This window comes from Agelaius tricolor, unplaced genomic scaffold, assembly GCF_023055355.1.
Source record: "Agelaius tricolor isolate 1412-34295 unplaced genomic scaffold, bAgeTri1.0.p SCAF_1, whole genome shotgun sequence".
NCBI classification, from domain to species: Eukaryota; Metazoa; Chordata; class Aves; order Passeriformes; family Icteridae; genus Agelaius; species Agelaius tricolor.
Genome location: NW_027269261.1, coordinates 29,424,323 through 29,436,855, shown reverse-complemented (window position 1 = coordinate 29,436,855; position 12,533 = coordinate 29,424,323). Strand labels below are relative to the sequence as shown.

The window sequence follows — 12,533 nt, the reverse complement described above, 5'->3', positions numbered from 1 at the left end:
AGATGGAAGAAAGAGGATGATTTTTTTTTATTTATCCCTAGATTTAATTTTTCCTAGGATCAAAAGGGATGGTATTAGAAGTGAGTTATACAGTACATCAGATATTTGACCTTTGTACATGTCCTCCTTTCCATCTGGGGAATTTGATGAGGCTGAAAACAAAATCAAAATATGCATGGAAATATACTTTGTCTTGTGGGAAAAAAGTAACTCAAAAGCAGTAACAAATCAAAACAGAAGAGAAATAATTAAATACCAACCAAAAGTCCATTCAACAACAAATATTGTTTGCCCAGATGTCACAGTTTCACAGTTAAGACCATGAGATTAAGCTAAACAATTTACTCTGATCTTCCCTTGTGGGTGCCCTGCCTGCACTTCTGAGAAAATTCCTTGGAATGACAACCAGATATATCCTAGCACCAATCATATCCACAGAAGTGTATTTCTGTGGCTAAGAAAAAAAATAAAAAAAGAGGTGCCATTAAAAAATAAACCAAAAACAAAACCAAAGAAAGAAAATAAAAAGAAACCCTGTAAAATTAAATTTCTGCTGTTAAACCCCTTTTTATCCTCCTTGTTTAATCTTGTGTGAAGGTTCACCAGGAGTCTGAGTAACTTTTGGAAAGCAATGCTAAATACAACTAGCAAATTCCTTGAAACATTCACACATGGTTTAGTAAGGGCCAGACAGGAATGGTACCATGTGTGCCTATTCACATTTCATGACCCTCTTTCTCTTTTACTATTCCTGTACTTGCTTGCCTATCTTTTTGGCCAGTACAACAGAAAATCTTTCCTCCCCTCTCTTTCCAATTGCACGGCCCTGAAGCAAACCATGCTTTATAACACATGAGGGGAGAAGAGAAGGGGGGAGACACTGATATTTACACCGTGCTTTCCATCACCCACTCTGAGCTCCCAAAAGTCCCTTTGGCCCCTGTTAGGTCATTGTCATCATACTGCAACAGCATGCCGTTGACCGAGAGGCTCCTCTTTGTCCAAATGTTTGTTATCTTTTTTGGGTAGGTGCAACACTGAGATGTGGCAAAGTCCCCCATGTCAAAAGAATGGCTACGTTTAGTTTTGCCCTCCAGAGGCAACATGAGGAAGCTGCGGAATTTGGACTCCGTCTGGCCCAGCAGTGGCTCTTTGTCCGAGTGGCGGGCCACCGTGGAAGTTCTGGAGTCTGTCACTTCCTCCTTTTTCTGACACTTCAGTTCCAGGGAGGCAAAAGCTCCCATTAGCCGGTCAATATTGTGTTTTGACCGAGAAGGAGGCCTCCATTTACTGGACAATGTGCCCTGCTCACTTTGGAGGCTGTAGTTGTCACAGTCACGGCTATTTGCAGAGCTGGAGGAAGAGGAGATGCTGCTCCGTGCAGACTGGCAGTTAAACTCCATAAGTTCATTTCTCACCACCACTTTGGGATTGACTTGGGGCAAGACTCCATTCTGAACTGGTTGTGCTCCATTTGTCTGTGAGTAGACGTTGCTGACATTAGACATCTTGCCCTGGGAATTGTTGCAGACCTTATAGCGGACCATGAGAATTACAATGAACACCAACAGGGTTGCCACAATGATGCCTCCAATGATCAGAATCATGGTCCCACCCAGAAACTGACTGTGCATCGACTGGCACTGAGGGTAGTCTTCTTTGGTGAAGAACTGGGCACATCCCACAATATTAGTGGCAGTAAGGGTTGTGGCCGTGTCATCCCACATTGCCAGGACGCAGAGGTCATAGCCTGTTCCAGAAACAAGGTTGGTTACAACAAAGGCCTTGTTTGTAGCTGGTATCATCCTTGAAAACAAATAAAAAAAAAGAAAGAAAAAGAAAAAAGAATTGGTTAGTTTTTGCACAAAGGTAAAAGAAAAAACAGAGATTAGAACAACGTGATATTAACTGTTCGAGTACTGGCAGAGAGAAGCCATAAAATTCAGAGCCATTAAATTCAAACAATCATTCCAGCTTCCCAGCTCCTGAGGATTCAACATATCAACATTCAGTAACACACAAGTTTTAAGGGCCAGCTCTAAACTGCGCAATAAAGGGAATAAGAAAAAGCAGACCAAACTAAACTGGGGATTCTTTTTCTCCTCACTTGCATCTGTCATAATATGAAATATATTCAAACTTGAACAAATAATTCAGAATAAAATCATACAAAGAGCAGTTCTTTCTGAGTATGCAAATGACCCTTGTGCTTGCTGAGTCTCAGCAGGGCAGTTGTCACATCCCTTCACAGGTGCCTGAACATTTACTGTCTCACATCGGCAGGTTACTTACCTTGTGAAGGCAAGGGTCTACACTCAGTTTTCTCATTGACTGAGAATGAGAGGCAGGCAACCATTTCTCTCTTTTTCTCCACTCTCCCACTTACTTTCCTCATCCTCCTACTCCCCACTGTGGGAAATATCTCCTAAAAATGCAACTACCATCATCATCTTTGCCAGAAATTTATCACTGCAACCACCTTCCCCTGTGTGAGTGAGAAAGGAATGCTGGCATTGGCAGTATGGGCTGTGGAAGTGTGAGGAGAGGTAGGAAGATATAGGTATGGAAATAAGAAGGTTTCTTTAAAATAAAAAAAATTCTATTCATGTATAAATCTATTTCCAAAAACCAAATAGCTGGGCCGAAGCTGTGCCCCAAGTAGGGACATTTATGGAAGTTGTTCTTTACTGCCACAACACTTAAGCAGTCATCTGAACTCATGCAATATTAGAGCCTCACTAGCATTCAAAATTAGCAGATGGGAATGAATGTGGTCTACCCCCATTTCAATCTGGTGAAAATTGCAGTACATTAGTGGAACACAGTGGATAATCCTAGATTTGGTGCCTGGTGGGTAGCCAAGAATAACACCAGAGAGATACCCCATGCATGTTTCTCATTACTGCCACATTACAGGCTTGGGTGAGAGAAAAAGCTGAAATTAAACCAGCCCATTATGACTTAGACCTGCAGGATTTTTGCACCAGCAACAAGAGAGCCCTACAGGCCCTCAGAGCACACAGTGAGCTGGTGTGACTGTTTGGGAGGGTAAGGCCTGGGCACAGGAACAAGGCAGAGTCCTTGTAGGAGTGCCAGGCTTCTTTAGCCTCAAATCATTGCCAGAGCCAGCACAAACTGCAGCTCTGCAGAGCCCCTTCTGTGCAGTGGGAAGGAACAGACCTGCACAGAGAAAGAGAAGCAGCAACGTCAAGGCACTGCAAAGATGAGTTTCTGATCATCTTTGCATTTATGCATTCATGCCACTTACTCAACCCTTCAGTCTGGCCACAGGCGAGGATGTGGCTCCTTTTTAAAAAGCAAACAAGCACAGATAAAAAAATTCTGTAAGGAAAAGAAATATCAGTGAGAGACACTTGGAATATAAACATCATCTGGCAGGTTTACTCAATGTTGTATTTGAAATTCTAGGCACATTTATCATCCTAATGTAGCTGTTTGACACAGATATAGATGAGCTATTCAGAATGAGCTGAGAGGTCATAAAGCAGCCCTCATGAAGCTCTCCAGATACTGTTGCTAAAATAGTTTCCAAAATTTGAAATATTTGGTCTCAAGCTATTTCTAATTGTTCTGCTCTCCCTGTAGCTCTGTGAATAGAACACCTCTGCTTACAGCAGACCGCACTTTGTTGAATTGTTCAAGTATATATGCAAAAACCAAGGATGCTATATGGAATAACAGAATGCTATTGATCATAAAACATTTGATTTTAAGCCCTTGAATAGTTTCACCAATTGCTTCCTATCTCCTTCTGTAGTGCTATACTCCACTTTTCACCACCACTCCCAGACCAAAACTTAAAAAGATTCTGCAGTTAAGTAATTTAGAAGCCATTTCACTGTAAAAGCTCATTGCAAACAAGTTGCACTGTTAGCAGAAAAAGTAGTCAGCCCCACAAATTGGGTCTTGGACTTGTGTCATAACCCTTGGAAAAACAGGAGTATAACACCACCTGTTAGAGTGGTTCCTTTGCCTTTGCACTGGTGAACCAGAGATTTCCACTGTCTCCAAGCAAGCACCAGATACCTGGGTTTACCCACTCTACAGCTTTGCATGTGTCTGGTGGGTGATCTTTGCATGTAGGCTTTCTCACCATTTACACAACCCTTCAGTCCGGCCTCAGGTAAGGATATGGCTCTTTATAAAAAGCAAACAAACATACAAAAATAGAAATACAGCTGTTCAGCCTCACACACTTATGCCCAATTTCAGTGAACATTGATAGCCCAAATAATTTACAACTTGCTTTCTTCAAACACTCAAGCTTCCAAGGAAGTGTAACTGCCTAGAATATTTCAAGGACTGGCAGGTGGTGAATAGTGGCAAGAAGTGTATAGCCATTCCATTTTTGAATGCACAGAATTGAGGCCATAACTAGTCCTTAAGCTTGGACAGGTTAACTGTGTTGAAATGTGCTATAATAAAAACCTTGTCTTAGAAACGAGGATCATTTCTAAATTCAATGAATTCTGGAAGTAACATCTGTGACAACTGTGGGACTAATAATGGGCTTTTAAAAGATTACAGTTGTAGTCCCAATTAAGGAAAAAAGCAATCAAGTCTCCATATAAATCTAAAATAAAGAATTTTGGTTGTTTCTGCAAATAAACTTTAAATGCTCCTGTAAAATATTCAGATTATTCTGCTAAGGAACAGCTAAGCAGAGGAATAAGCTACAGTTTCAGGAGTACTAGGAGTTAAGTAATTAATTTCAGACTTAGTTTTCTATCTTACAGGGAAGTCAATATTGTTCTCTTAAACTAGCCAAATTTTGAGAGTATTTTTGCATGGCTCCATGCTTTGGTCTACCCTCCCCAAACATGCTGCCAGTCAGATATGATGGATGACATCTCTTAATGCTCCCCACATCTCAAATTGATGCAGACACATTTTCATTCTGGGATGTTGATGACTCTTTCTTTGATTGTTCCCAACACAGGTAGCTGCAAGATGCCACTTCAATCTTTGCTTTGCTGCCTAAGAGGGGGTGTGTTTTCATGGCTGCTCCATACATGCAGTGCCATTAATCATTAACCATGACCTTAACTCTTGGACTCAACAGCACAGAGCTTCTGTAAACCTAAGAGGGGCCAACAAAACTGGGTCTAGGCAGAGATCTTGCAAGGCTTTGTTCACTCCACTCATCACACAAACACAGAAAGTTGGTTTCAGATAGCAAGGATCTGGTGCATTAGAGATCAAAAATATATTATTAAAGTTGTTAGCTTTTGGAACTCAGAAGATCCTGGTGTTCACCTGCCAGCCCTCAGAGAGCAAAAAAATTCAACAGCTGGGGTATCTTGAAGCAACAAGCTTGATATTGTCCACCTGCTCTTCAGGGCATGGTGACCTTGCAGAGATGCCTCTCATCACAAAAGAGGAATAAAGATCTAAATTTGATACTAGTTTTTCTCCATGAAATAAATAAAAGTGACAGTTGGCTAAGTGCAGGACGAGATCAACTAATGAAAGACTTGCTTATAGATTATAAATTGTGAAAGGTTTTAATCTATCCAGTTTAAGGAGTCCTGGAGCAGTGAGGACTGGGAAAGCAAACAAACACACAAATATGTCAAAGGGGAAACTGTAAATTTAGTTCCAGCTAGGTCAAGACACAATCAGAAAGTCTTATGGAAATTTCACTCTCCAGACACATAAGACACAGTAATTTCTGTCTTTCTCATTTGGTTTATTCTCTTTGGAGTAGAAGCAGGCAAATCCCTACATTCCTGCCAGGATTTTGTTACCTGATTCTTAATCTAGCTTCTGAATCCTATCTGAAGGTGAAAATATCCCAAAGAAAAGTATTAATATATTAACAAGGTTCTGACCTCTCTGAAAATCTTACCTCTATAAGGAATGAAATGAGGACAGGGGTCTTACAACTGACCTTCTTAATTTACAAGAAAAAGACCCCTTCTCTCATTCTTTGCTACAATAGCTTTAGTTACTGGAAGAGGAGGAGACTTCTGGCCAGGGTTGGCGCATGGCATAAGTGTCTGAAATAGAACAACAGTAGACAGATGCTCCTTGGAGAGTTAATGTGAGATGAAGAGCTATGAAGCTGTGAAGGTTTGCAGGGCTTTTTCAAACAATCCATTCCCTTCAATCCATGGAGATTTCTGTCTCATTTTGTGAAAGCACCAAAATGAGTCCATGAAACACTTTTTAAAAAAAGGGAAGGAGAGTGCTAGAACTCTTGTTTGAAGTCAATCTTATTTTGTATCACCACTAAACTGTCCTTGTTATGTCCTTGTGGACACAACATACAGAAAGCAAGCAATTTTGTAATTATTCACTTTGGTGTGTGGTGATATAAAGAAAATTAGAAAATAAATTAGTTAGAAATGAAGGGGAAAAAGGTTTGCTGCAGACTTCTGTCATAATCCCAGATGCAAGTGAGCACTGAAGCTTGCAGAGAGTGAGCTGTGCTGAGAATTTAGGATAACTGAGTTTTATTCTTCCTTTATCAGCTTCACTGATATCAGGCTCCACTTTATCAGTAACTCTCAGTTCCTGAGAAATCATTTTGCTGTACTCTAAGGCTCCTTCTTTATAAAATGGGGATAATGCCAGCAATCTCCTTTCAAAAGAGGCCTGTAGTGTATCGGAGGAAATTAGTAGATATTGTGATTACACTGTAATATACAAATGGTTCTTTTCTTCTATGTAGCACTGGGGATGAGCAGGACTGAACTGCTGGTTAACACTGTGGTTATGCAAAACAGACAAATTAGACAAAACCCAGATTAGGTTAATTGGCTAGGCAATTCTCTTCCTTTTCTCCATCAAAAGAGGGATATGATACCATCTAGTTTTAGTCTAAAACTGCTTTAATCACAGAATTTGCAGGGACCTGTCAAGGCAATTCCTTTGGGAAGGTACTTGCAACTTTCAAGACTCAGTTCTATAATAACTAGACTATGTTGCTTTTCTCATAGTCCTTTTTCTTTTCTTTTTTCTTTTCTTTTCTTTTCTTTTCTTCTTTTCTTTTCTTTTCTTTTCTTTTCTTTTCTTTTCTTTTCTTTTCTTTTCTTTTCTTTTCTTTTCTTTTCTTCTTTTCTTGTTTCTTTTCTTTTGTTTTTCTTCTCTTTTCTTTTTTCTTCTCTTTTTCTTTTCATTTTCCAGGACTATATACTACCTATGCACAATTTTTCTTTTATCATCTGGGTCTATATACCACCTGTATACAATTTCTCCTTCTGAAATGAATGCTAGGACTTCAAAGTAGAATTGTGCTAATTTATTAAATACTGTATCAGGAAAAGGTGCAAAACAGTTAAAAAAGCTTAACTCCTTGGGTATTTTGTAGCTGTTGTAGACTATACAGCAATTATGGAGCAACTGCTAACCAATGGTGGCATTATTTGTTATAACTTGTGATGAGGAGGGAAAAAAAAGAGAAAGAACAGTGCAAGGGTGAAATAGCAATTGCTTTGTAAAATTATATCCCATTTAGTTAGCACACTATCTTTTCTGTATAATAAAGCCTTACTGTGAAAATACCAGTCTCACTGTGCACTCCTGAACTTCTTCCTGGATAAAGTTGTTTTCACTTAAGTGCAAAATATTACTCTCAGAACTAGAAATCAGTCCAGAAAAGATAAACACTGGAATCTGAAAAATTTTCATTTTTCAGGGAAAATTTAGTGCCAAAAAATCATCCTTTTTTTCATTAATAAGTTTGTCCCCGATTTTAAGATATTTGTTGGTTTGGTTTTTTTCCTTCAGTCCAGTTTCATATGTTTTTTCTGGAGGAAAAAAAAAAAGAAAATATTCCAGGTAATTGGTCATTGAGTGCTGTAGAAGGGTCTGAGAGAGTCCTACATTTCAGGTAGAGTGTCCACTTCAATCTCAGTAGGATAGAAGTAGACTGGTAGAGAAAGGGGGGAAGGAAAGTATCAGTGGGAGCATACTGGAGAAAGATTGACTAAAAATCATGTAAAAATGTGAAGATCTTGCAGCAAAGCCAAGAAAATTTTAAAGATAGTGAAGTGAAAAGACCTCAGATGGTGGACAGAGATTAAGAAATCAGGAGGAAAAGGCAGAAAAAGATCAGAGGAAGACTTGAAGGATCTAAATTGAAGTGAAAATGTCACACATGATGTATTGCCTGGGAGCAAGAGCATGCAATTGACAAATTTGAGCTGCACACTTAGCATTCTTCTTGGCTGCCAACTTTTGCGATTTGCTTGAAAGTTTTATGGGATATACTGGTGTAATTTTTTCTGTATTATTTTCCTGGAAAGCCCCAGTTTTTGTAGTGATAGAATGAAAATAGAGTCTAAAACTTTATTAAAAATTAAGTAAGCTAACAACAGAGATTAATTTCTGACCCTTCAGATTTCAAAAGAAATCCTTAAATATCTGTCTTCAGATCATCCTAAGGCCTCAGGAATTAAAAAAAAAACCAAAACGACAAAACCAAACCAACACAAAACAAAACAAAAACTAGGTAAAAAGTACCAAGTATATTTCTGTGTGAGATTGCTCTTTTGGCACCTGATTCAAGACTTTTTAATTTAGAATCTGGGAAAGACAGAGACCTATTGTGACCTGCATCTTGGAAAAATGACAGTTTTATTTCTGGTGTCCTGGGATAAGAGATGTTTGTTAGTATTAACAACAGGGTATAATTCCTCTGTCAGTCATGTCAACATAAGGAAATGTCAGATAATACCAGGAGGTAGCCAGACTTTTTCAGTAAACACTAAATCAACCCAGCATGAATAATTTCTTGCATTTTTATTTTATTAGTTTTGGGGGTTTTTATGATATACAATCATAATTTTGCCTTCAGATGGAACATTTATTATTAAACACAAATCCCTTCTTGCTTTTCTGAAACTTATCTTCTCATCACTCATTCATCCAGCTGCCCTTCAGAGAATCTGTCTTGTCAAATAAAACACACAGCACATATAATTTAAGTATTATTTCCTAATTTGCTTAGGTTCTTTCCTGCTCTTTTGAAAAGTGGGGTTGGAGGGGGGGAAGAGAAGGTAGATACAAAGGCAATTGATATGCCTGTCAGAAGACGGTGAGCCAGAGAGATACTGATATTTAATATATGCCTTGTGCTATAAGGGAAAGTAAAAAAACCAAAGCAACCCAAACTTTAAACTATTGGCTCAGAGAATTGTCATGGTTTGACACTGGCACAATGTCAGTGCCTCCATGAGAATACTTTCTCTTTGGTTTCTGCTGTGAGATGTGACTAGGAATAAGCAAAGCAGGCTTTCACTTAGAAATAAAAAAAAAAATAAATTATTAACTAAACTACAAGGGAAAAGGAAAAAAAGAAACACACAAGGAAAATGAAAACTTCACAAATACATCTCCTCTTCTTCTCCACCAAATTTCTAATAGATCTATCTTTCAGATCACCAACTCTCAGTCATTTACCACTCTTTAGATAATCAATTTTCAGTTAATTAAGGAGTGAGGAGTCCTTCTTGTGCTATAGGCTTCTTTAGGAAACACAGCTGAGACTTCTTGTGTTTCTTGTCACATGTGGCACCGCTCGGAGATCATTTGCTATTGTGGCATCTTCTTTCCATGCTTAATGCTCTCACTACTGCTCATGGACTAGAGCTGCTTCTAGGGTTTTCTTTTTAAGGGTGCTTTGTCTAGTTCTAAAAAAAGAGCACAGTCTCTCACTTTCAGGACACCTGTCCCCCCTAAATTCACTCCCTGGGGCTGAGGGGTCTCAAGAACAGAGATCTTCTCTTCTACTGAAGATCGAGGGCACCAAGCACCTTCTTCACTCATTGTCTCTGTTCATGCACTCTCATAACATCACTGCACTCCCTTGGCTCCGAGCTATTGTTTCTCCCCTAAATGCAGTCTCTGTGTCACAGGAAAAATGGTTCTGTCCATGGCTATACAAGAAAAGTCTAGCTAAAGGCCACTCTATTACCTCTTCTCACCTAAGATTCTTCTCTTGTGGCCCATTTCCTCTTTTCTCATATCTATCTCTCTTCTCATTCAGCTCCAAGAAGATCAACATTTGTAAGGTTTCTATCATCTAAGAAAAGGGTTAAAAATCTCAGTCTCTGCCTGTCCAGAACTCCCGTGCTGCCCTGCTGAGCACCTTCTCGCCACACCGCCCCTTCTTCTTCTCAGCCGGCTATTATCAAATTTCAAAGTAGCACAAGCACAAGCACCGGCTCTCTCTCTCTCTCTTGAAGGAGATAGCTGCCTGATGTCTCTTGGTGCTCCTCCACCCTTCCATCCTCAAGGCCCAAGCCTGCCTCACCCAGCTGCATGGCTTCCCCTCCCCTGCCCAGCCACAGCAGCTGAGCAGAGAGAAGTCTGACCTGTTTCCCTGCCAGAACCCAAGAGAGCTTCCTAGGGCGAGAGCCCTGCTTTTAACCCCGTGTTCTCAAAAGCAGATCCAATGTCCCAATAGCCACATTAGGTGCCAATATTAAAATCTGAGCACTCATTAGCCTGACTACAGCATCTCAGAAAACATATTTCCTGTCAAACCACCACAAGAATATATATATGGTTTTTTTTTTATATACACTGCTGAATAATGTCCCCTGGGAGTACTTTGGAGTAATTTATCAAGTGACAGAGAAAAGTGTAGGCCTCTAGGGGACATTATTTCACAAGGCTGAGGAAGGGGAACCATGGTTTAAGGTATTCTGCTCCCCTCCATTGCCATTGCTCTCTTCCCTTTATAATTCTCAACAAAATTCTTGCAAACCACGGGAAGCTGCAGTCAGGCTCAAGGGGTGAGGCACGTGGATGAAGATCACCAGAAACATTTTCTGATCCTTTGACTCAGCAAAAGTGCTAACTTCAGCTGTTCAGGTATACAAGCTACTGGTCTGGGACAATCTCATTTTTGTTCACGTTGTGTGACAACACAAAATTAGACTTTCAGGCTCCCTGATCTGTGCTATAACTTCTTTCATGTGGATATGACAGAAGCAGAAATTTAGTGCCCTGAGCTTTCAATTTTACCTTCAGAGGGAAAGCAGATACACTCTAGGAAGCCTTGTCAGCACTAAAGATTAATCCAGTCACACCCAAGCTATTCAGCAGCACACAGAACACCTTTCACCTCATTATACTAACTGCCTCAGAAAAAAAATTCCTCACACTAATTCAAATCCAACTAAAACATATTTAAGCTCATTAGCAGAGTAATTGAAAGCCCACACAATATTTCTGTTAGTAAACGTGAAGCTGAAATATTTATGGAAACAATGCAGAGGCACACTAATGAATGCACTCTGTAGCCACACGTAAATGTAGAGTTAGAAAGCTCTCATAATTCACAACAATGTTTCAAAGAGCCAGACAGACTATTTCAGATTATTCAACAGTATGTAAAGTTAGCAACTGACAGTGGAAGCAGCATACTACAACCACCCTGTTTCTAAAGATGGGGAAAGGCAAAAGTATTCCATGAAAGGGGTATTCAAGTCATTAAGCAGAAATTGGGACCTGGGACACACTTTTCCCAGGTTTTTATAGACAAATGGCTCATACACTTGGCTGAAGGGTCATGGTTATTCTCTCTAACTCAAGTAATTCTGAATTCTTTTTTGCAGTGTTGGACAGTTACCTCAGAAAAGGTCATCCTTCCATGCCAGCAGAGGTCACCAGAAGGGAGCAACATCAGAAGTAATGAGCACATTTAGAAACTCAAATGAAATTAAATTGGAAAAGGGAATCTGCTATTTTCCTGGCAGAACAGCTGTCAGATTCAGCCATATGCTGTCCTTTCCTGAGAGTTACAAGTGGGATTTTCCACTTATTTCCAGGCAGTGAAATCTGTGTAAATTATAATGAAGGGATCCTATAGTGGTTAACCCAGCCCTTTTTTCTGTGAGAGCTCATGTGAGCTGAGATGAACAGGATCCTCAGTGGCTTACTAGCAATTTTGTCCCTACTTGCAGCTCAGAGCACTTATGCCAGGTTGAAATTCACATGTCCTGTAAAAACTTGGTGTCGTTCCACACAGGATAATTTTATGTCCAGAAGGTCATGCCAGAATGACAAAAACCCCAGGAAGTGCCTGAAGTTATGTTTGCCCATTCTTTGTAACTGGCTGGCCAAAAGAAACTTCAACATGCTGTTTCAAGTTCTTCTGTCAAAAAAATTTTTGTGCACTGGTAAAAGAAGTGTGGAGTCAGCTGACAAGACTATTCTAATATTCCAACCAAAAGAAAGAATATGAAATGAAATGAAATGAAATGAAATGAAATGAAATGGGCATCACCACCCATAAAACTGTGTATACACTGATATATCAGTTTGTACAGAAGTGTGTCTCAGCATTAGTTTAAGGCATAATTTATGCATTATTTAAAAAGTTTAAACACATATCATTCAAGTGTTTCCCTTCCTCAGTGATTGAACTTGTTGTGGATTCTCAGGAGATAAGGAATGGTTATCTACCAGAATCTCAAGTATCTCTCTTATCATAAAGGTTGAAAAAAATAGTTTAATTCCCAGGGGAGAGAAAGGGAGAACTGCATTTACCAATTCTAGAA

General features: G+C 39.5%; 1 protein-coding gene across 5 annotated transcripts in view; it reads right to left on the bottom strand.

Annotated features, from left to right (window-relative positions):
- Positions 1–385: 385 nt before the first annotated feature.
- Positions 386–12,533, bottom strand: part of LRFN2 (leucine rich repeat and fibronectin type III domain containing 2) — a 153,433-nt gene continuing 141,285 nt past the window's right edge. For all 5 annotated transcript variants that reach the window (XM_071428113.1, XM_071428130.1, XM_071428122.1 and 2 more), the window contains one exon: positions 386–1,806. In XM_071428113.1, the coding sequence (XP_071284214.1) occupies positions 888–1,806 (919 nt within the window). In that variant the 3' untranslated portion in view covers positions 386–887. The remainder of the gene's footprint in view (positions 1,807–12,533) is intronic.